Here is a 26,181-nt window from a genome sequence, read left to right as displayed (position 1 = left end):
TATAGCTTCCTGGGAATATTATTTAGTAATAAGAAATAAAAAATGCATGTTCATATCGGTTATATTTTGGAGAACTTTAGAAAATGTGTTTAAATAGCTTAGATTATCCTGTGACTGTATTATATGCTTGTGAGAATTATTTTTATGTATTTATTTATCAGATTTATATGGATGCTTATCTCACCGAAAGTGATTCTGAGTGACTTCCAACAATCCAGCAAAACTAACAAAGCTGGTTCGCTTTGATTGTTTTAAATTTAAACAGTGAGAAAGCACTCTTTATTTACCAGATCTTTCATTCCAGAAATATCTAGTTTTTTTCAAGAAGTCGTAAATCTGAAGTTAAACTCCTACCACCAGTATACACCTTGATGTAAAAATGCAGCTGACCTTTTGACTGTATTGTGTAGGGCTCTGAGATAAAAATTCTAATATTTAACAACTGAAGTACCTGCAGAGATTTTTAAAATTACTATTTTTTAAATATTAATGTTAACATTTAAATATTTCAGCCTACTAAGCATGCCTTTCATTGAATGTGACTGCAATCTGTATATATACACACACATTATTAAAATTAAATGTACAATTAAAAGTACAGTATAATTATTATTCAGTTTTCATTCCTCATGCAAAGAAGAGTGTGTGGCAGAGGTGGATTTAAGCATGACACAATTATCTTGAAGAAACCACCCCAAGATAAAATTAAATCTGGCTTGGCCTTTCCATTTTTAGCAACAAAGAACTTCCTATGCCTACCTATAAATAACTATTTTGAATTCCATGTAACTCACAGAGTAACTTACTCTGTGAATTTTATTCGTTTTGTGGTTGCCTACGAAATGTTCTTTCCTAGGATATTTACATGGTCAGTTATTTATTATCTTCTCCCTGGCTATTCAGTATTTTTTTTTAACTTTCCCATTGTACTAATGGAAAGTTGCTTTGGGCCAACTTTCTTCAAACTGGTATCCCCCAGGTCAGTGTTTCTCAACCTTGACAGCTTGAAGATGGGTGGACTTCACCACTCAAAATATTGCATCATTATCATCATATTTATTTATTAAGAAAATTTGTATCACTGCTCATCTCACCAAAAGCAACTCTAGGCAGTGCACATTAATTGAAAAAAAATCACACATATAAAAGCAATAGATATAAAAATATATAAAAAAACTACCCTATGAAATAAATAATATATAAAACAATAATATATATAATATAAATAATATATAAAACATGAATATACAACCTCTAAGTGAAGAGAGGATAAAAATGGCTACCCTGATAATCTTTTACTTTTAGAAAGACTGGATTCTCTATAGCAACTCTATCTTCTTGTGGTCTACTCAGAGTGTTTGAATGTCCTGGGTACTTTTTGACTGGAGGTTCTTTCCACACTCTTACCTATTTTCAACAGCTGTATATTTTTTTATGTTCTTTGCCATTGACAGTTTTACAGGTGAGTGTTTAAAGATTAAAAAAGAATGTTTACATTCTCTTCCTTTTTTAAAGTAAAATGGTGGTAGCGCAGTGGTTAGAATGTAGTATTGCAGGCTACTTCTGCTGACTGTCGGCTGCTTGCAATTTGGCAGTTCAAATCTCATCAGGCTCAAGGTTGACTCAGCCTTCCATTTTTCCAAGGTTGGTAAAATAAGGAGCCAGATTGTTGGGGGCAATAGGCTGTAAACTCTGTAAACAGCTTAGAGTGGGCAGTAAAAGCACTATGAAGTGGTATATAAATCTAAGTGCTATTGTTATTTCAGTATGTTTTCAGGCCACTTTCAAGGTTTGGATAATTTTAAAAAGGTAAATAGAGTGTGATTTATTTCTAGAGCTCTATCATTCCAGGTTTATCATTCTCATATGCTCAAAAAGAGCCATAGAAGGGCCTTTGTTTGAGCCTGATAGGGAAAGGTGCCATTTGATCTCCTTGCAAACACTTCCTTATTTTCCCACAGGTAGATCTATCCTCTACATTCTGGACCTGATAAAAATTGCTATGCATTTTCCAGTGTCACAGCAGCACCAGCCCCCATATCAGTTGTACTTACTATAAATGTGTTGGTGTTACAAGGCTACAACTATCCTGCCTACCTGTGCCCAAATATTGTGAAAACATATTACATAAACATATTGAAAGGTCAATAATAGACTTCATAGATTCTAACAGTTACTGCTAGCCTGAATATGTATCGATCTAATGCAACAGAATATTTTTGTTTCATTCCTCCCCCCCGCCCCCGTGTCTCTGTTGAATTTGGCTTGAAAATGTACGCTGGGTTGAAAAAGCATAACTTTCCACTTTTACCCTATTTTTCTCTACCCCCACTTTGTTAGTTGCAGTCGGAATTGTCTGTTTGTGCAACATTTTTCCTCTGCAGATTTCTTTCATGCTGCCAGTAAGCCAAACATCAAACTTGTGTGCTGAAAGCATCCTGAGATCTATTCTGAGATAATACAGCCCTGCTTGCATCTGTGTTATCTGGGATATTTGCATTGTGTTCATTAATACAAGGAACAAAAAAGTTAATCCAGGTGCATAATTATTGGCTGTATTCAACTTGAATGTGAGTTTAAAAATAAATTCTTAGGTGGTCACTTTGCAGGACATAACAGATGTGCTAGGAGCCTGGATCTCTGCCATATTTATTACATACACCCTGTAACACACAGTAGCACCTGTGAATTAAATGAAAGACTTCATTCATATGGAAGGCTCCTGTTTATGTTCCTTGTGAAGGCCAAGAACATGTGTAAATGAAGAGAATGCTGAATGAGAAGAGAGAGATTTCTTGGAACTAGGAAGTATTTTATTTCCCAGATATAAAGAAAGCTGAAAGAATCCATTTAATGAATTTCTGAATGAAAATTTGGCTATATCAATTTTTCTTGTTTCTGACTAGAATAGAATCCATACACAACTCTCTTTGTAGAGGTTAGCATGAAGTTACTAACAAGTCAGAGGTTTCTAAAACTTGCAAAAACTTGTGCATCTTATGTGAAATAGTTTGATGCTTAACAACTTTCCAGTTTTGTAGAGTGAGATTTCACAAATTCTTTTCAAACACTGAAAATTTACAAGATCTCATCCAGATCATGCAGCATTTCTTCAGTACTTTTTCAGGCATCTTGAGAGCAAAATCTTGCTATTAAGTCAGCCTGTCAATCTACCCTGCCTTGCCAAGATTTCAAGTTGGGGCCATTGCCTCTTCTCCTACTTAATGATTGTTTATTTGAAAGCTGAATCTGGATCATATTGGAAATAATATTTAGTTTACTGCTAAGCTTGCCAGCATTCAAAAGCATCTGGAAATGAGGTGCTTGCTCAAATTTAACCCTGGGTTGATCTTTAATTTCAAGCCCCCAGCCTTACATTTTGTAAACCCCACCCCGCAAATTCTAACTTAATCGCTTTATTTAAAAAGTTTAGCCCATTGCCATGCACTTAGGGTCATCTTCCTGCTTTTTTATTTTAGGAAATTATCCTTAAGTTAGAATTAGATTAACATTTTGTCTTTTTTCCTGCCAAATCATAGAGCTTTTTACTGTGTTTGTATTACATCTCCATCCTAACTTTGTTATTTTTATAAATAATTCAAGACTGTGAATATAACTAATACTTACTTCCTCCTCCTATTTTCCCCATAACAATAATACTGTGAAGTGGGTTGGGGCAGAGAGGGAGTACCTGCTTCAAAATCACCCAGCTGGCTTTCATGTCTAAGGCCTTAACTACTAGACCAAACTGTCCCAGAGTTGCTCAGGAGCTGGAGAGTGTCAAAATCAAATCAAATCAGTAAAATGTCTCATGCCCATCAAGTTTCTTTCATCAGTTCATCCAGGTCTCAGTAAATGACACACGTGCAAAAACATAAAGCTTTTAGTTCACCATGGTTCATTGACTATGCCTTAGTCGTCTCACCAACAAAAAGCTAAGCCCTAAGCTACATTTATAGACTACATATATTACGCTACTTATGAACAGGCTACATTTTGAGACACTGCTTTTGTGTTTTGCTCCAACAAGCATAAAAATATGCTCAGTTCAGACCTTGCAAAGGCGGTAATCCAGTGGGCTTGGAGTTGTGGGAGGAAGGGATATAGGGCAGACATCGGGAGAGTACAGAAGGAATTGGTTTCTGGCACACTACATGGCGTGGTAGAAGCTGGCCTTTTTCTGTCTTCTCCCATCTTCCTTTTCTTCCTTCTCCTACTGCTGTCCAGGATTCACTGGACCTGTCAAATTTTGCTGCAATGCTGCCACATGTATGGTTGAGAATTATGCAGTACTTGTCTGCAATCACAGCCTGGGGGGAGTTGGGAAAAGGCTGGAGGAGCTTTTGTTTCTGGTACACAGTGTATGTATTTTGCCAATATGAACAAACCTGTCTGCCTTCTCCTGACTTCCAGGTGCAAATAAGCTTGTTTGTATCAGCAAAAGTTTGCAACTTGAAAGTTTGTTAGTAGAGTAATATCTATATTGGTGTGTCAAAACTCAAGACCTGGGGGCTAGATCTGGCTGTGGGGTGTTTTGATCTGGCCCAAGGTGCCACCCTGGAAACAGGGCCTGCGGTATCTCTGCCAGCGAAAATGGAGCTCAGGAAGGCCCCTCCTAGAACAATTATAGTTTTAATGGTTATAGTCAAAAAACTCTGGTATTCCAATTCTTCCTTTAGACTGAGCTGTGAAAAAGATGATGATCTTTTGATTGACTACAATCTTGGATGTAATTAGTACAAAATAAATCAACAGATTTGGAATAAGTATGGATAGAATGAGGTGTTTTGAAAGCTTTTATGTAAGCAAACAGTACATCAACAAAACATTAGGGCTGAAAATAGCATAATGAAAAAATTTATTCAAGATTTTTTTAAAGCATAGTTTAGAAGCATTAACATTAATGTTCATTATATTGTCCTAAAATATAAAATACATTTATATAGGAATAGGTGTTAATGTATTATGGTCTCCAATTAAAGGACTGCTCAGAACTCTGTTGCTGTTAATTTATGAGGATGATATTTCCTATATTTTAAAATCTCACTGATCTAAAGAAATATACACTGTGCTTAACTTTCAATGCTTTATGCTCTGGCAGTTTATAACAAAAATTGAATGAGTTTCTTATGTCATATGATTTTATAAATCTTGCTAGAAATGGATAATGAAGCAATAAACAAAATAAAAAATAATATAAATAATAAATGATATAAATAAACAATAAATTATATAAATAATAATAAGAAATAAATAATATTTTTTTCAGTACCCTCAAAACATTTATGCTAAAACTCATAACTAAATGGATATTGCTACCCGAAGTGGAATGATGTATTCTACTTCTGTTTCTATTCCTGTTTAAACTATTTTTATGTTGTTTTTGATGACTTACATACATTTGGGGGGAGTATCATACTGTATTATAAAACTTTCAACTCATCAGAATCAAAATCAAAATGTTAAATTAACTTTCTATACTTTTGACAATCTGGCTAGGAAGGAAACATTGTAATATTAACATTTTTATAACAAAATTTCTAGAGTTTCTGTGTATTGTTAAAAAATAAATAATATTCGGATCTGTGACTGTTATAAAAGATAAGACTAATTGAAGAAGATGCTGGACTAGTAGATGAGGAGGCTCTGAATTCTAATCCTCCCTTAGTCACAGAAGCTACAATAGTTGGGTGATTTTACGTCAGTCATGATCTTTCAGCCCGAACTACATCACAGGCTCGTTTTTGTGGGAAAAAACAGGAGAAGGGAATATTATATATTCCACCTTGACTTACAGAGCCTTTCTGAAGCTATACATTTATTATATAGGTTTAACTGTGGGGGTCCTGAGTGCTTTATGAGAGTTGTTTTCTTGCAGATGTTTCTTTACCAAACTGTAACATCATTTGGTGAATCATAATGAAAATCCTGCAAGAAAACAACCAAGCTCAGAGACCACCGAGGACCCCACAAATAAATAAATATGGCATATAATTCAGATAATTAAACCCTAACTTGCCAAGTTTGATAGTCTCGGATTCCCTTCCCAAATCCTGAAATGTGTCTGCTAGCAATCCTAGCAACCTATGATGGGAAGGTTTTCTGCATAAGTTCCTTTCAATCAAGAATTGAATATTTAGGGCGAAAGTCTGTCAAAAAAGTCTAATCTGGCATAAAAGATCTTCTTACGTATAAAGTTGGAATCTTGACAGCACACAATTGACACATTACTTGCTCTTTTGCTGTGCAGTTTATTAACTAATCTGTGTTATAGACTGACAAAATATTCTGAGCTCTGTGGAATTTAAAGGTTGTCTGGCACCTGGCACTGTAATAGGTCTACTCTCCAAAAAGAGGTATTTAGTTAATTACCTATGTATGACTCAAGCCCTCCTCTCATCTGCTCCTTATAAGAACAAAGCCCCTATTAATCTGATTTGAGATCATGGAGAAAATTCTGTTCCTTATTCAAGACTGCATGGATTAATATAAAAAGAAAATTGTGCACAGGGTATTAGGGCAACTTTGAAGTCTTTCAAAAGTGCGTGGTATTTAAACTTGAAAAATGATGTAAAATTAGAATGAGTGGAAACACATCACCAGATGCCTTCAGAGACAAGTTCTATGGTTCACCTGTAAAGCTCTTCAAATGCCAGTTTTAGCATACTAGGAGAATCTACATTTAATCCAAGCATGAAAGCTGCAAGTCAGCACAACATAACCAGACACTTGCTCATGTTATCCTGTGGATCTATATACTGGAAGGATTTCAGAGGTCATTGCTGTACCACTGACTTACTAGCCTGAAGGGGTTCATTCTTAAACCTGTATAAATATAGATTATGCAAGTGTCCTCTGAAGATATTAGCTTGATGCTTCATCTAGGTCAGGTGGAACTTTTCTTCAGCATTCTTATAGAATGAAACTTTTGTACTGCCTTATGTTAAGTGCATTGTGTGCTTATATTCTTTGGCTTTAAGGAATAGAGTGCCAGGTAGAAACTTTTACTCATTTACATATACCTGCTAATTATTTCATTAAAAGCAATATATTAACCCAAAAGTCCATGTTGCAGGGCAATGAAGATATGTTTTAGGCTCTACAGATCTTGTTGATGGATGGGCAGGAAGATAGCACTTGTCTGCTCAATGCTCCAATGCTGGAGGCTTTTAAGAGACTGGACAGCCATTTGTTTAAAATTCTTGCTATTTAAATTATCCAAATCTTAGCAATAGCACTTAGACATATACACCACTTCACAGTGCTTTACTGCCCTCTCTCAGTGGTTTACAGAGTCAACATATTACCCCCAACAATTTGGGTCCTCATTTTACCGATCTTGGAAGCATGGGAGACTAAGTCAACTTTCAGCTGGTCAGAATTGAACTGCTGGCAGTAAGCAGAACTACCTGCAATACTGCCTTTTAACCACTGCTTTACCATGGGTCTACATATAGATATTGTAGATATTAGACATTATGTAGATATTATGTATATATTAGATGTAGATAATAGACCTACATATATACAGTGGGCAGAACTTTCCTGTTGACCATAGAATTATTATAGTTACTGAAAGCCACCAGGCTTTTCTCATTCCTCCAGTGATAATCATGGATTTGTTGTGAGGAAGAAATGCTTCTTAGACCTTTCAATTTTCTGTGAAGGTTAATGCCTTAAATTGGGAGTGAATGATCCATGGACTTGGAAGATGCTTGGAGGTGGATGCTGCTATTCCCTTTTTTGTGGTCCCAGTACTTATTTGATCATTAGATTCATGAAGAAAATGCTAAATAGATGAGTAGGTGGGCTTTGTACATTTTTTCATCAATGTGTCTACAGGACACCAGATTGAGATAAGCTAATGCTATGCAGAGAGTGACTTCAGTCCCAGGAATCATCTAATAAGATAGACATGATTTACTGACATTTTCAACTATTGCATTCTTCAGTCTTGAGAAATTAACCGTGGGTATCTGGGGTGGTAGTCATGCTCCAGAAGATGTTTTGAAGACCAATGTCTTGGAAATAGGCTTGAATCCCATAATAGCTTCCCCCCATTCCCGAGCTGTGCATGCTCCATCACTAGAGGTTTTCAAAACTAGACCAGACAACTACTTGACTGGGATGATATAAGGTCTCCTGCCTTGAATAGAGGACAGGACTAGAAGACCTGTGAGGTCACTTCCAGCTCTATGTTTCAATGTTCTAATGTGTGGTACTGCAGTCAAACATGCCTCATATGCTTCATGTTCAGTTAGGTTATGTATTCAGTAGAAAATGTGTCGTGACATTTTAAAGTAATTGAATTGACTCCATTACAAATGCAGTAGGAGATACCATTTTTGACTGCTCTCTACCTGACTACATAAAAGAAACTATGTGTAATTCTCCTGTCTTTTCCACCACAGCACTTAGAAAGAAAAAGATTGAGATCAATTCTGCCAGGCTGGTTCTTCACTGCCAGCAAATCTTTTGTAGGGGATTATTTAAAAGAAAGGAATAGTTTTGTCCCCTCTTCCCTCATTTCACTGCAAGTGTAGACCACATCATGAGTGAGCTTCTTAAGGCTTACAACTGAAGTAGGGAAATCCATTTATTTTGACCATTGCATGATATGAAATATCTTTTCTTTGTGAAGTATAAAGGTTGCATCTGAAAAATGTATGTGTGAAGTGGTGCTAGCAACGAAACCCTGTGACCGAGAGATTTTCCGCCTCTGCAGCTTTCTAATTGGCTCAGTTAGAATGAGTGACTTAGAAAGCTGAATAAATGATCAATAGAGGCATGAGATGTGAATAGAATAAATAAATTGTTAGTCTTGCCTATCAATGGTTGGCATTTGCCAATTACTCTTCTTTAGCCAGATCAACAGTCTGTCAGGATAGATTTGATCTTCTACCCTGGTAATGTAACCAAGCTGTAATCTTAGGCAGCTGAGACCCCATCAACCTTTGTGTTGGTTTATCATCACCAGCTGCAGCTTGTTAACAAAACAATGGGCACAACAGCAGCATCAGATGACGAATGTGTGTTTCATAAGCACCACTGACTCATCTCTCCTGTTTGTTGTTCTCTTCCATGAACCAGGTGTGCGTAAGTGCGAGATGGCTCAGCCTTGTGCTTGCCAATATGCCAGCAGCCATAACTGAAAAAATGCAAACCTCTTCTTATCTGCCGTCTTTGAGGAAAACATTTTGACTAAGATGTTTCCGGTGACTTCTCTCTTGATGGCAATTCCTGATTTTTCATTATAACAAAGAGTTTTAGGGCTGTGGGAGAAAAACAAGACATTAAAAAGATGCAAGGAATCTCTCTTTACTGAAGAAAGGAAATTGTGAGTGATGAGGAAACTAATTTTAGCAGTAACCTTTGTGAAAGACTGAGCAAAAAAAAATGAGGGGTGCCCTGCAGAGCGAGAGAGAAAATTTTCATACTTCATCCTCTCATAAGCTTTGCAGAAGGTGTTTAAAAAAAAAAAGCAAGCCTTTACTCTGATTTGTATTTGGAGAATATTTTTGTGTCCTAAAATCTGCTGCTATCTGGTGTAAAGAAAATGCAAAATAATATAGGTAGTCCTCACATAACAACCAGAATTGGGACCAGAGTTTTTATCGCCAAGCAATGCAGTCATACAAGAAACATCACGTGACCACACACTTAGTGATGGTAGTTTTAGTAAGGTCAGTTGCAAATGTTACACTGCGCTGTTGGGTGAGGATCTCATACTTCTCCTACTCTTACATACTTCTCCTACTCCTTTTCCTACTCTCCTGCTCTCATTTCCACTCCCCCTGCATTTCTGTCCTTCCTGCACTCCACAATCCCTGGCTCCGCAATAGCCATAACTTTGAAGATGGGATGTTTGTATCATTATTTCAGCAAAGTAACTTCAAGCAGTTGCTGAATGTTGTTAAATGTTGTTAAGTGAGGACTGTATGTAGCTAAAGGACAGGAATTCAGCTGTTATGTAGGTTTATGCATTAAGCTAAACCAAAATGCATGGGCATTTTATATTGTGCAATCTCAGCCATAATTGCAGTTAGGAGCGCTTCGATTCAATTGGCAGATCCTATTGATTCTGCCAATACTTTGATTCTATTGGTTCGGGTTGCTTGAATCAGAGCAATAAAACTAGAGAGAAATTTTTGCCTCTTCCTTAATTTAAACCTACTGCAGGTTTGTAGGAAGCTAACTACTGGATGACTACAAGTGTTTGTCTCCACAGACTGTAGTGGAGATGGACAGTGACCACAGATTGCCCTCAAGAGTTCGGAGAGACTCATGCGATATCAAGCAGGATACTATTAAAGCACATTATTTGTTATGACCTGCAGTCAACAGAGTAAACTGATGGATTAGCCAAACTGTCTCCTCCCCTAATAAAACAGAGACAAAATATGGAAAGGTATCTGAAATAGGTAAGCACGTGCAGGGGTCAAACTGGGTGGCATTTCGTTCTTCCAGCCTTTGGCATTCTTCCTAGAAAACATCCATATCTTTTCCAAAGAAACATGAAACAGATTCATGGTAAGCATCATAGAGACTTAAGCTTATGTCATTTTTTTTTGAGAAATGCCAGAATAGCCTTTTCCCCCAGTCAGATTGATGTAAACTGAGCTGTGTTTAAATATGGACCCAAAATGAGGAAGCAATAGGAATAGATTCTGGCATTCTCAATCAAGTTTTAGATAAGCAGTTTACATGTCATGTTCTGTCAGTTGTTTAGTGTGAGAGAGAACAGGGCTCGTGTAAATCTGGAGCAGCCAAGTTAGAGAAGGCTCTTAGTATACAGATAACATAAATGGTGTTGTTGGAGAAGATGCAGAATTATGTCTTTCAGAGAGAAAAACAGTGGTTGACTTCCAGAAATCAGTAGTCTCCAATAAGCTGCATATTTGAAAATCAAATTGATGTTACAAAAGAAAAATAACTGGAAGTTAGCTTGAAGTTGCTGATTTTGAGTAATTCCTAATTTGAAATTTACCCGTAAAGTCCTTTTCTTTTGAATAGATTGTAGTCATCCTGCTTCCTGCATTAGCTGATATTTGCTAAATATATATCTAAATAACAAGTTCCTGGAGAAAGATTGGTTTATTATGAATCGCTGACTTCAGTGGACCTCAAATTCAAAAGTTAACAATATGGTCTCACAAAATAAAATAAAATAAAATAAAATAAAATAAAATAAAATAAAATAATAAAATAAAATAAAATAAAACAACAACAACAACAATAATAATAATAATAATAATAATAATAATAATAATAATAATAATAATAATAATAATAATAATAATTCTCACAAGATATGGGGATCTTGCCCAAAGTCTTATGTGAGTTTATGTGAGTTATGTGAGTCTCCTTTAATATCTTCATAAATTATTTAGATGAGGGAACAGAAGGGGAACTCATCAAATTTTCAGATGATATTAAGCTGGCAGGAATAACCAACATCCCAGAAGACAAGCTCAGGATCCAAAAAGATCTTGACAGACTTGAACAATGGGCCCTAACCAACAATATGAAATTTAATGTGGAGAAAAGCAAGGTTTTATACATAGTGAGGGAAAACCAAAAATACAAGTAGAGATTAGGTGAAACCTGACTCAGAACAGTAACTGTGAGAGGGACCTTGGAGTCCTAGTAGACAATCACTTAAATATGAGCTAGCAGTGTGCAGCCGCCACCGAAAAAGTGAATATAATCCTTGGTTGTATAAACAGTGGCATAGAATCAAAATCATGTGAAGCATTAGTACCACTTTATCCTTAGTAAGACCACACCTGGAATACTGCATCCAATTTTGGTCACCACATTACAAAAAAGAAAAAAGTGCAAAGAGCAACTAAAATAACTAAGGGCCTGGAGATGAAAACATATGAAGAATTGTTGCAGGAATTGGGTTAGGCTAGTCCAGAGAAAAGAAGGACTGGGGTGACATGATAGCAGTATTCCAGTATTTGAAGGGCTGCCATAAAGAAGTGGGGTGGGCAACGTTTCAACTTATTTTCCAAAATGCTTGAAGGCAAGACAAGAAACAATGGATGGAAACTAATCAACCAGTGAAGCTACTGGGAATTAAGGAAAAGCTTAACTGTGAGGACAATTAACTAGTGGAACTGCTTGCCTTCAAAAGTTGTAGGTGCTTTATCACTTGAGGTTTTTAAGAAGAGACTGGACAGTCACTTATCTGAAGTGGTATAGGTTCTCTTGCTTGAGTAGTGGGTTGGAGTAGAGGACCTCCAAGGGCCCTTCTGGCTCTATTCCAATTGATTGAGTTGGGTCATTTCTGTGAGATGTATGGTCAAATAAATGTGATTAATAATAATTTGAGAATAGGGTAACAGGGCCAGGCCATTGCATAATCAAAAGTACTCCGGTGACCACTGATTCAAACAACTATTTATTTAGTCCCATTTTAAACATGGGTACTGATCTTCTGTCTCTCGGTCAACTCTTTGATTTGCTTTGGTCTATTTTTAATCCCTTAATAAAAACTGAAGTGAGTTCTAGAAAAGCAATTAATATTTGCTTTCAGTAAACAGCAAATAATCCATTAACAGGCGATTCATCTTATTTCAATTGTATCTGAATTTTCTGCCCAGTATGTGAAATAAAGGAATATAAATCCTTGTTCATCCTTTGCTGCCCCAAGATTGATTTTATTTATAGTTCTTTTTGATTTATTGAACTATATAGTGTATCTTGGTACTCAAACTGCTTTGAAACTCATTGAATTTGGTACTCAATGCATTTTGACATGAACATTTTGATCTGGTACTCATCGTCTGTTTGGAACTCAACACACAAGCTAGAACCTATTGGTGTTGGTTGCCTAGTGACTCACTCCTTATGGGAAAAATTTGTTTGGTACTCATCATTTCTGGTACTCCTCATGCTTCGTGGAACCAATTGAGTACTGAAGTACCACTGTATGTACCTGGCAGATTATTAATTATTGTCAAAATTATTGCAGAACAAAGATCTGGAAGAATCCAATAGCTTTTAAAAGTTGCTGAGTTTTCTTGTTGGTGGCAGAATCTTAGATATTTCTATAGTTCCCCATGTCTAGGCTCAAGGCCTGGCATAGCACATGACTTCCTACCACTTTGTTCCTAAAACGTCCAGTTTACTTATAATATTACCTGAATTATTATTACTGCTCTTTTGGAAATAGCTGGATGAGAACTCAGAACAAGAGAACCTGCATTTACAAATTATATAATGCAATTAAAAATTCTTTTATTTCAGAGACTGAATTTGCATAGTGATTTGCATATTTGGGGTGATAAATGCTTGTCTCTTCTAGCAGCCCTTGGAACGAGACACAGTTTTTGCAGATCTGAACATCCATATTTCAGCCAGTCACTAGAATTTGTTTCTAGTAAATGTTTATATGCACACAATATTACCTTGATCTTGAATCATAGAAACCTGGTAAAAAGTGGAAAACCCACATTAATGGTCTTTGGCTATGCTCCTCCTTTGCTTGTATTGTTATAGTCAGGGATTTCAACATAAGATTAAGCCTGAACAATAGTCCAAATTCTGTCATCTTAGAGATTGACTCACTTTGCTAGTCAGAGAATCCAAGAACAGTGTTGAAGATGCCTGCATATAATACAACTCTTAAGAATTAGATCTACAGATCTTACATGCCCAAATTTCACACTGGGCAAGCACAGAGCCTTCCTTTATCAATTACAGGTAGTCCTTGACTTACAACAGTTCATCTAGTGACCATTCAAAGTTACGACGGCTCTGAAAAAAGTGACTTATGACTGTTTTTCAAACTTATGACTTGCGGCATCCTGTTCCCACGGTCACGTGATCAAAATTTAAATGCTTGGGAACTGACTTACATTTATGACTGTTGTAATATCCTGGGGTCATGTGATCACCTTTTGTGACCTTCTGACAACCAAAGTCAATGGGAAAGCCAGATTCACTTCACAACCATGTTACTAATTTAACAACTGCAGTGATTCACTTAACAACTTTGACAAGAAAGGTCACAAAATGGGCAAAATTTACTTAACACATGTCTCACTTAGCAACAGAACTGTTGGGCTCAATTGTGGTCATAAGTCAAAAATACCAGTATATTGCAATTTTTAAAAGTTCTTTGTTTAGATTTTATCAATCTGAACCATTCTCTTCTTGTGCATTATTATTATTCACTATTATAAATTGTATCTTCTTTTTTTGCCCAGTATGTAAAACAGACTGGTGTATACTGACTTGTCAACTGTGAAATGATGAGCATATGGTGTACCAAAGGGCTGGATGCTTGAGTGTGTAACTGACAACATACGAGCAACATTCTCTTATGAATCTTTGAGAAGTTGGATAGTTTTATTGAGACTGTAACCATATCTCAAATAATTTACAAGGAATACCTCTGTGCTGTTTCTAAAAGGTAGAAGAGTTAGTGGCTCATCTTACTCATTTTAACGCAAAGAATATTAATGGTACAACAGGGCAGATGCTTCTATCTGCTTCTCATGTGTCTCAGTGTATTCAGATCAAAATTCATTCATCCTATTAACATCTCAAAATGGCTGAAGTTATATCTAGAAGCACTTCTTTTACATTTGCAAAGGGGATTGCAATACTAGCATATGATCTTGCATAATAATTAAGATGTCTAATTAAGCTGAAACATCATGTCTTTTTAATTATGCAATTAAGACATCAAATTATATAATTAAGACATGTAATTATATGATGAAAAAGTGTTATGAAATTTTCTGCTGCTTAGTTGAAATTGCATTGAAACATTTTTAAAAATATCACATTTCAAAGGCATAATAAATGTTCTGTGCTTCTGCCCGAGTTAAGAGCATACAAAGCAAAAGAAAGTACATTTCCAGAACTCATCAAGGAAAAATGGTATGTTAGGGTCCTTCTGCAACATGTGATTAGGAGATTACGTTTGGGGACTTGGGCTGTGATATCTGGACTCAGAGATATCAAATCAATTTTTAAAATTGGTCTATTTCAGAATTGCAACTTGCACCATATTATTACATTTTGTAAAATTTCTATTTTTAAAAAACCAGGATGACTGTAACATCTTTTAAGACAGACCATTAGAAAAGCTTTCCTTTTATATACAATTAACATGCTTTTTTATTTCAATTTGCCCAAATATACCCATTATCTTTTCAAAATATTTATCTGCCCATTTTTTGTCAAAAATAAATAAATAAAATAGTTGCTGCATTTTCCTTCTTGAATAATATCATCCATTTGTCAGATAAGGCCACTTAGTTGCCCTAAGCCATAATAGGCTATAGTTTTGTATGTTATATGAACCACTGTTTATAAACGATGATTTATAGAACCATGGTTCATAGTTTATGGTATCATTGTTTATTCACAACATTGCAACATGTGAATTACGACTCAACTTATTTACAATAGTTCATTTAATTACAATGGCACTGAAAAAAGGGACTTAAGACTATTTTTCACACTTAGGACCATTGCAGCATCCCCATGGTCATGTGATCAAAATTCAGATGCTTGGCAACTGACTCATACTTACGACTATTGCAGTGTCCCAAAGTAATGTGATCACCTTTTGCAACCTTTCAACAAGCAAAATCAAACAGAAAGCCAGATTCACTTAAACCTGTTACTGACTTAACAAGTGCAGTGATTCATGTAACCACTGTGGCAAGGAAGGTCACAGTAAATCTCAGTTAACAAATGTCTCACTTATTTTGGACTCAATTGTGGTCATAAGTTGAGGACTACCTGTGTATTCAGTTTTAGTCATTAATGGATTAATCCCTAAGAAGGGAAGATCACCCTGTAATTCTGCTACCACGAGATGATCACTGTTAAGTTCAGACTATGGTTGACAGTATTCAAGAATGAGATTCATGAAATATATATTACCTCCACACACACACTCGGTGCCCTGTTTTTAGCCTGGACAACCTTCTGCAGCACTTTGTTCTCCATTTTGGCCAGCAGAGGCACCACAGGCCGGACCTTTGCTATTTCCAGGCCGGCCCCCAGGTGGCTAGATTTAAGCACCCCATGGGCCGGAACTGAACCGCAGGCCATGAGTTTGACACCTCTGCTTTAGTATCAGTAAGATATACCTAGATATTGTTAGTGGAGAAATTCCTTGGAGCATGTTATAATCGTGGCTAGCTCATTATGATTTCCTCATTACTATACCTTTTTCACTAAATATACAGCAAGCAAGTGTATCTGTTTCCCTCTGTCAGAGATGGAAGAAAGTGTAAAAATATATTTGTGGTGTTATTTTGAAGTTATTTAGTACCTAGTAAATTTCCTGCATGATATAAATGAATAAATAATTGTTATCTTATGGTTGACAGTGAATTAATTAGGATACACTGGATAGAATTGGGAGAAAAACCTGAATATATATATCATCCACTGGCTGGTGTGTAGCAAATATCTTTATAGCTTTGGTGAAACATTTGTCCCAGATTTTGCTAGATATTACTGTTGACTGGTAAATTTGAAACAAAAATGGAGTGATTCATAATCCATTGCTTTGGGATTTATGGAAAAGTGACATTTTTGTCATTGTCAACTGGAAGGCCAAAAGAAGGAAGGATCGTAAACAGAGGGTAATGTCACATTCTGTGCTATGCCACAATATGATTTATAAACCATGGCTTATATCTAACATTATTGGGGTTGAATTGACACTATTTGCCTGTACAATGTGTTTAAGACAAGTAATGTATAAAATCATATGTGTCCCTAACTTCAATAAAAAAAAATATGCCTATTGAGTTTGCTTTTTTAGGGTACTAACGTTGACTGATATTTGCTCTCATCAGGATACATATTTAGCTAGGATCTACTAAATTGTTTCATAAAGTTCAAAAGTACTACTGCTTACACATGTTCTGTAATATAAAAACTTCTTGAAATCCAGTTGATGGGGATTTGCAAGCACTACAACCTGCCTTATTCAACACTTATTCATTTGCTAATGCAAAATCCCATATTTCATCTTCCAGCTATGTTTTAATTTGGATTAATATCTGAGCATTAGTAGTAGTCAAAGCACATCTGGTGCAGCTGTACAATGTTGAATGTTGCATGTAGCTGATCCAGCTTTGAAGAGTTTGGGGGATATGAAGATGAGGAGGAGGAGGATGAAAAGGAAGGAGAAAAGGAGTTCGAGTTCATTGCTGGATTGATTTTTGAAAAAATAATTGATTGATGATTGATTAACCCCTCAAATTTGCATCTATTGTACTTAATAACAATTTAATTTCTGTATTTAATTTCTGTCACATTAAAAATAGCAATTTCTTGGTGACCTTTGGATGGTATCTATAGCACCCTACTCAAAGCTTGTTGGTATCTATAGTACCCTATTCAGGGTAGTAGTACTCTACTCAGCAGCTTTGAAGCCTTTGGCTGGCCTTTTCTTTCTTACACCTGTAGAATAGTTTTCTGATAATGTGAGCTAACAGGAAGAGTTGTAGAGCAATAACTCTCTTCTATGAGAAAACTACTAGAAGAATCTGAAACTCAGCAATGATGGGAAAACCATGCTCATCTGCTTGGAGTACCAGCCAGCATTTGTTTCTGCTTTCTCACAAAATTGAAGAAAAATAATCTTATGAAAGTATTTATAGGAAATGACAATCCATGCTTGGCCTTCATTGCTGTGATCATGAACACCCAGAAATTCTGCCTTTGACAAAAAGAAGGGTATATTTTTTCTTCAGAGTGGAGGGCAGAGAAAAGTCAAATATTAAAAGTTATGCAAGCTTTCTTTTAGGCCTAGCTATCTCCTTCCACAAAAAAGCTTACCCCTTGGAAAAAGAAAAAAACCAACCATAAGGAACCATCCTTGAAATCCCATTTTCACTGTAAATCACCTCCTTGCTCACTGTGGGTTCTTTTTTTGTTGTGTCCTGTCACAGAATAGCTCATGTTCTCCCACCAGATTGCCTGTCTCTGCTTTAATGGAACCAGGAAAAAATGTTATATTATATAAAGTAGAATTTCCTATTATACCATGAAGGAAAAAGAGTAGTGAATTTTTCCCATTACTGTCTCCTGAGGTGTCTTTGCCAGCACTAGATCGAAATGTTGGAAAGCAAGCAAGCAATTCCATAAATAAACATCAGATCTTGTTGAGTTGTATTGAAGGCATCTCAAATGACTTTCTTTGTGTAGCATTCTCCAGCTGTGTTAGATGATAATTTCCATAAATCTACAGCTTGCATGGCCCACGAAGGCCATAATCAAAATTATTTAGCAGATAGCAGATGGGTGAAGGCTGATGTAGTAAGATCAGTAGGGTTGGATTTCACAGTGTTGTATGATATTAGGGCAATTGAAGACTACTGAATCTGATTTTATTTCATATATCTAGAGCTTAAATCAACAGCCTTTTCTGAAGTAAAGCAATAGCACATTTGAGAATAACAATGGAACAAAAGGTTCTTATCCCATCTTGCACTGCAAGTGACTCTGGGATTTCCCCATGATTGCTGCACCAGTTGGATTTCACAGCTATCCCCTCACCTGAGTTCTGAGCCTTATTCCTTCAACTCTGTGAAAACTTTTTCCCTTTTTTTAAAATCCAGGCATACCACCTCTTCGTTCTCCAGGCTTGATAAAGTGGGAGTCCGTCATCCTCCGCCTTTGCCTTTCATTGGAAATCTGTTATATTTTCGTGAGGTAAGAAATCTTTTGAATGATAGCAATTTGGACATCTTTTTCCCATCCACCCCTTTCCATTCGGTCAGACAGGAAAGGTATGTTGCAGACCCTGTGAGTTAAAGAATCCCAACTGCTAGGATCTAGGAACAGATCCTTCACTGCCATCACCCCTACCCTAGGGCAGGGGTCACCAACCTTTTGGACCTCAGGGACCACCAAACTCATAATTTTAGATCCCAGGGACCACTAACCGGTTCTGTGGGCATGGCCTAATTTGTGGGTGTGGCTTGGTGGTCATGTGATAGGCTGAGCATGGCTTGTATGTAAATATAAATATTTGTATAAATATTGAATTTTTTTATAAAAAGAGCAACTTTTACCCAAAATCAGGCAAAGCAGGCAGGCAGATTGAGTTGCTCACAGAATCACAGATTCATTCAGAAATCTATCTATCTGCCATTGGCTAGCTCAGTCTGTCACATAAAATTTGCTTGCAAGCAAACTCATAATATTTGCTAGCAAGCAAACTCACAAAATTAACTCACAACAGACCATGTATATAAATATTGATTTTTTTTTTTATAAAAAAGCAATTTTTACCCCAAATCAGGCAAAGCAGGCAGATTGAGTTGCTCACAGAATCATTCAGTGATTTATCTATCTGCCATCGGCTAACTCAGTCTCTCAAATTTGCTTGCCATGAGTCTGCACTGAATTTGCTTGCAAGCAAACCTTCAGTCCTAAGGGAAGCAAAGCTGAAGATCTAAAGACGAGCTAGAAAGCAAGAACCAACCATTTCCTGCTTCCTAGCTAATCTAAATCTCCCAGCACAGCAGAATAGATGATGGTCGGAAAAAAGAAAAATAGCAATTTTAGCAGGCAAGTTTGCCGGGTAAGGAGTGAGTGGGCGGGGAGCGTTCCTGCGGGCCATGTGGGCGGCGCAGCCTTGTGTTTCTGCACAGCCTGGATTAATTGCTTTGGAGGGGTGCTCTGGGGGTGAGATTTCTCTGCAGCCTTAGGGAATATTCTTCCCTTGGAGATGAGACAGGCCCCGACTCTTTTGGACTTCAAAAACGGAGTTAAGACTGTGGCATCATATGAGGAGCCCAAGGGAGCATGCAGCCCTGGAGCTGGTTAGTCCCCTGAAGCCCCTCCCTTAGCCTTTTAAGTAATTTTAATCTCTTGTCTCATCTTAAACTTTTAAAAACATTTTTAAGACAGAGATAGAGAGAGAGAGAGAGGAGAGAGAGAAAAAAAAGAAAGAAAAAACACAGAAACGTAATAATTACATACAAGTATTGCAATAATCCAGACTGAAAAACTTGCTGGAACGTCAGAATTTCAATGAGGTTATTCTAATTTCTGAAATATAGAGGTGTGTATCTATAATCTGTTGTTTCAATGGCTTTCACAGGAAGAGATAATTCAACAAGATATCTACTTCCCTGTCTTCCCTTTTATTTCTCTTAGCATCAGTACTCTTGTGCTTATTTGGTGACGATGCCTTATATCCATTCTTATTCATGCTTCATTAATTCACACCAAGACACTAATTCTGTGTCTCAAACATACAGCTAAAATAAATGGATCCTGTTCAGGCTAATGCATTACATTTGTTGAGGTTGTGCAAAACGGCTCAACCCACGTAAAGATATATGTACATAGGTTCTCTTTAAACTTTCAAGTGAATACACATAGAGGTAAGGAATGGGAATATGTACAGCTTCTCTCCTCAGCCCTGCAACTAGCATTAACTTCTAAGTAGTATTGCTTAAAGCTTCCTCAGCAGTTAATTTTACACAAGTGCTAATCAAAACTGTGCAAAACAGATGGAGTGGTTTGTTTACATTTAGAAGGTCAGCATTTGGGGAAGAAGCTTACAAACCAGGTAAGCAATACCCTTCTATGTCAGTAGGTAGCTCCTCTGTGTTGCAATTAAGACGGTCCCAAATTCAACACCACCTCTTAAATCAGAGACGCTGTCCTCTCCTGCTCCTAGTTATTTATTTAAATCATCTCAACAAACATTGGATAATGCCATGAGGTCTCAGAAACCACAGCTAAACCAATGAGCCCCAGACATGATCTTGGGAATGCTACCAAATGGATGTACTTGAAAAGTGAATGGGACTTTTGGGGTCGGTTGTTGTTGGTGATGGGGGCACATGGCACAGTTTGTGCTCTGCTTCATTGTAACGGATGAGTGAAATTATAATATTGTAAAAATATTGGCTGTAATATTTTTTGGGCTTATCAGCATGCCTTCATAAGCACTTCCCCCACTTCCTCTATAAGCCTTTCCTCCCTCCCTACCCTTTCATTTTATTAGCCAAGCCAAGTCGACAGGGGTGTGTGCAGCTTCCCTGCCTTGGATTTTAATGGAGACATCACTTTCGTGAGCTTTTCTCAGAGTGGACAGGATATTCTTTGTTTGCTCTGTTTATTCCTGTCTGGCCTATTTGTAACTCCTGGACTGCTCTGCCCGAGTGGCCCATTTTGGCTGAATGGAAGATGGGAGCTGGTGGGGTGTGGGAGCTTTCTTGAGCTCTTGGTTCTGGCTGGGCTGAGCTATTTTATAGCTGCTGGGAGGATGAGGGGGCAGGGAAAAGAGAGAGAAGACATTGCCCATTCTCTATCCCACATTAAACTCCCTTTGATAAGCAAGACAAACACAGAGTAGAACAGAGTTGCAGAAATAAAATGCTATTCTAAAAATTATATTACCAATACTTACAGTATATCTTGGAAAGGAAAAGCTTGTACCAAAACATTGGACAGCGAAGAAGTAAATAGAATGGAACTGACTGGAGTATTTTCTAGCCATTTGGCTGATATTTACATTGAAGAAAAACAAAACCTCATGTTTTCTTTTCTTCCCCTCCCAAATTTGGATACGGAGGGTAAGCTGTAAAGGAGGTTTCTCTGCTGTGACATCTAAATAGATTCCAGAGCAAAGAATTGTAGGAGCTGCAGTCACCACATGCCCTTTTGGACATTGCTAGATTAAAGGTTTATTTTGCAAATCTTTTTACTAGGAATTGAATTCATTACTGATTGCCACATTTTGTTCATATTGTATTTAAATTAGGTGTGTGTGTGTACACATACATAGCTAATACATATACAGCAGAGGTGGTATTCTGCAGGTTCTGACCAGTTCTGGAGAACCGGTAGCGGAAATTTTGAGTAGTTCGGAGAACTGGCAAATACCACCTCTGCCACCCTAACCCTAACCCTAACCTTGTCACATCCACCAAGCAATGCCCACAGAACCGGTGGTAAAAAAAATTTGAATCCCACCACTGTGCAGTACACACACACACACACACACACACACACACACACACACGCGCCCTTTAGTGAGTGCCCACCAAACAGGCCTCTTATTTCTTAAGACAAGTTCAACTGGTAGTCTGCAAAATAATTTTAATTAGCTAAAAATAATATGACTTCTATGAAATTAAAAATTCCAAGTTCCTGGGTGAAAGATAATTTTCAGGTTAAGGAGAAATCTGATAATCCTAAAAGTTGAACTCTGAACATTTTCTCTGGATCATTATTTCCCATTAGGTAAAATGCATTTAATTGCCCAGTTGTTTTGATTTATTGTAAGTCTGATTCTGTCAAACATTCCACCAGATTCCCTTTGCTTCTGGTCACATGGATTTTACAAACTGCTGATCACAGTTCTGCACCCTCATCCAGAGATTCTGAAAGAGTATCATGTGTTCTCTTTGCCTCCTGCAGTATTAGTGGCCTCTCACTGCCAGTACTGTCAGATTTAATTGAAAAACAATTCAACCTCCCCTCTGATTTTTGTCATGGTCAAATTTCACAGAGCCCTGTTACACATCAGGAAGTTAATGAAGTATGTAACAGAAATATCCTTCCAAGGAAGCACCATGTTGCTCTTTGGAAATAGGAAGCAGGATAACAACTCTATGTTAATACCTCCCAGTGATGTAATAGTAATGGTTTAATTTAGTCATCATTAGGAGGACAGTTTACTCTTGCAAAATGGTTTATTAGAATCTTTTGGGCAACAGGGGCCAATTCTGTGGAGAGAGGTTTTTCCGTGTACTGGAGGGGGCGTGGTTTCAGATGCTGCCTTCATCCCACAGATGGGGCTTCACTTGCTTGTGCAGCTTGGCCCTGGTCCACAGACCGGGGGTTAGCGACCTCTGTATTAGAACATTTAACACATTGTCTCTCATCCATTCTGTGGATAGAATATTCTTGAGATGATCTTTCTGAGTTTTGAAAACAGATTCTAATCCTCATCTGGACTTTTCTCTCTTGTACCTTTAAATGTCTGATGATACCTATAATTAACAAATGCATTCAGGTTACAAACCATTCCCTCCCCCAAAAAACGAGCTGTAGATTTCATTGGCATAGTATTTGCTCAGAGATTTGGACTTCAATTTTTCCATCTTCTGTTTTTTGACATCTACCTTGATTACTAGATAAGTCTGAATACCTGTGTAGTCTTTGGTATTTTCATTAAACCTAATTCAGCTATCTGAAATGCACGCATCTAACCACTGCATTTTCCCCCACTGATGGACCGAAGCTGTAAAATCTTACTTGGCTCACAATAGTCTAAGGGAGATATGGCCCATAGTAATTGGAATCAGAGGTATCCCCAGGTTTTGGTGGTTTCCTGAGTAATATTGACTTATTGATCCAATTTCCTCTTTGCCTCGAGTTGCCAGTAAATCCATTTGCTTGATCTTCACCTTTAGGTCCAATTTGCACACTCTCTAAGGAAGGTAAGCAGAGATTACTGTTCCTCTTTGTTCTTATTGATGCCAGTTCCCATGACTTAACAAGTAGCAAAGTGGTGCACAGGTTGTCATTGATTTTTTCCTTCGGTTTATTCTGCATCGCTGACTGTCTCACTCAACAACAGGGTAGACAGGGTGACCTCCATGTATATGTGTTTTGGGTTACAGTTAGTAATAGCAATAGCACTTAGACTTGCATACCACTTTACGGTGCTTTACAGCCCTCTGTGATGACGCGGGCCATGGCACAAAAATAACAAAGTCACAAAAGTTGATAAATTCTCTTTAATACCTCCAACTTGGCCCCCAATGTCCAGTTATCCTCAGCTGGAGATCAAACTCTTCCAAAAACAGTCTACAAATGGAAGAAATGAAGTCCGAACCCAAAATACCAATAAATTAGATATAAAAAAACCAACACAAACCACGCTGAAGTAATTAACACAACAGGCCAGGATAATAAATTGCAGACTTCCAACAGATAATGCAGCACCCACAGTTGGGAGAACGCCAAAACCCAGATATGCCTCAACAAAGATAATGCATGCTTTGCTTCCAGCAAGGTGCTATGTGCAAACACCCTTCTTATGTCCTGTTCTCCCAGCTGCAACTAATGAAGGGCCCTTTTCTCTTCTTTAAGCCACATTGCTCCCTTCTCCATTCCTCCCTGCGTGCCCTAGGATGAAGAGGGGGTGGCCCTGGGTCTTCCTCTGAATGCCCAGCCGGACTGTGCCCTTCCCCCGTTTCTTCCACAGCCACCGGAGCCACACTCCCACTCCCTGTCAGCTCCTCAATCTCCCCCTCAGAATCAGACTCCATTATACCCTCTCTAAGTGGTTTACAAGGTCAGCATATTGCCCCCAACAATTTGGGTCTTCATTTTACCCACCTCGGAAGGATGGAAGGCTGAGTCAACCTTGAGCCTGGTGAGATTTGAACTGCCAAATTGCAGTCAACCAGTAGGCAGCAGAAGTAGTTGCAATACTGCACTCTAACCACTGCACCACCATGGCTCACAGTTCCTCTAATCCTTAGTTTTTTTCAAAATCAGCCAAAGTTAGCTGGCTATTGCCACCTGTTGTGACTATCAGCCTGAGCTCTTGCTAAGGTATAGAAATACCTTACTGTTGATGTCACCTAGCTCTGTGAATTTGCCAGTGATGATTTTCTATAGCAGCATGATGGGGTATGTTTATGTGATCTGATCAGTCTGGATCATCACTATTGAATTCTTAGCCCAGGTGGTGATATTGATAGGAAGAAAAGGTTGGTACAAGAAAGACAGGCCAGACATGCCATTAGTTATCTATCAACAGTTCAGCCTGAGTATGTTGTCTACCAACTGGATTTCTGCTAGCTGCAAAACACATTGAATAGCTGTGGGACTCAATCTAACATATTGTTATGTCAACAGGGTTTTATATCACTTCATCAATAACTCCTGTGGCTTTCTGATGAAGAAAGGCTCAGTGGCATAGACTGAGGACTGACTCTTGGAGAGATTTGGAAATGATAGGGATGAGAAATGGAATGGAATCTCGAAGAAAAATGCATGATTAACTGGAATCCCAAACAGTTGCCTTTGACTCTTTAACCTTTTATTAAAAGAAGTCACTGATTAATCCTTTATAAATCTTTTGTGTCTACTCATTTAAAGTGAGCATTGCCTTAAAAATATAGCAGGTTTTTTTTAAAAAAAACCTGTTAACTGGAAAAGAATTGTTAAGCAAGCGTGATAAAAGAAATATTGCTAATGTCCCTTGAGATCAGAAAGTGTAGCTATGTGAAGTTGCCCCCAAATAGAAAAGGATGTTGGGCCAGGAAATTGCATGAACAGAAAACGGTCTAACTGTCAAAAGTTAATTAATGGTCCCCCAATACCCCTTGACAACCTGATCTAGCTGAAGCAGTTCAGCCTATCAAGATAGCCTGGCATTAGACAATATAGTGAAATAGAATAATTGCCACATGATTCTTCAAGAGGGAGAATTATCAGAAGTTAAATCTTACCTTGAACAGTCTCTGTTCCCTTCTTTGGTCATTGTTGCAGAGCTTAGAAAATTGCTGCTTTATTCATAGCCTCCCTACCTGATTCTTGTTGCCTCTGAGTTGCTTTGATCATGCTTCTGAAATTTCATGATGGCCAGAAGACTTTTTTTTAAATGGACAACTTAAAAAAACACACAAAACAAATTCCCAAGGAACAATTGCACAGCCAAGATTGCTGTCAACCTTGATTTGCTATTGAGATTGGTTTTTATATGTCAGCCAATACATTTAGCTGAGACTTAACTTTATTAGTGATATTTAAACACATTATGCATATACTCTACAGCATATGTGTAAATAGATATCAATTTATTTTCATTAGTGTTTTTTTTTTGACAGGTGCTATTGAGTTAGGGGCTTCTGGCTTTGCTGGGTTTTCATTATTAGTCTGGCTTTGCAGAACAGGAAGTTTCATTTCTTAGAATATTAAGACTGCCCTGCAAAGGCCTTCTTAAACTGCCTTTGGCTGATGTTTGTCTACAAATTCATTGGCAAATCCTGGGCATCTGAGGATGCTGATCAGAAGAGATTAGTCTGTTTAACCACGAAGTTTAGTGTTGGCAATGGCTCTTTGGGGTCTTTTCCCATCTCTTAGTTGAGGGGCATAATTATATTACTTTTGGACATTGTTTTCAGCGGTTGTTTAAATGTAGGCTTTTAAATT

General features: G+C 37.4%; 1 protein-coding gene across 3 annotated transcripts in view; it reads left to right on the top strand.

The window, feature by feature from the left end:
* The window catches only part of TBXAS1 (thromboxane A synthase 1), a 229,176-nt gene that overhangs the window by 27,912 nt on the left and 175,083 nt on the right, over window positions 1-26,181 (top strand). For 2 of the 3 annotated variants that reach the window (XM_026725639.2, XM_087934948.1), the window contains exon 3: window positions 18,606-18,699. The exons of the other annotated variant lie outside the window; for it this stretch is intronic. In XM_026725639.2, coding sequence (XP_026581424.2) covers window positions 18,606-18,699 — 94 coding nt within the window. The remainder of the gene's footprint in view (window positions 1-18,605; window positions 18,700-26,181) is intronic. 3 annotated transcript variants of the gene reach the window in all.

Source organism: Pseudonaja textilis, chromosome 5, assembly GCF_049901715.1.
Source record: "Pseudonaja textilis isolate UNSWEBS1 chromosome 5, rPseTex1.2, whole genome shotgun sequence".
Taxonomy (NCBI): domain Eukaryota; kingdom Metazoa; phylum Chordata; class Lepidosauria; order Squamata; family Elapidae; genus Pseudonaja; species Pseudonaja textilis.
The sequence above is the reverse complement of the archived record's forward strand: the minus strand, read 5'-3'. Positions and strand labels throughout refer to the sequence as shown.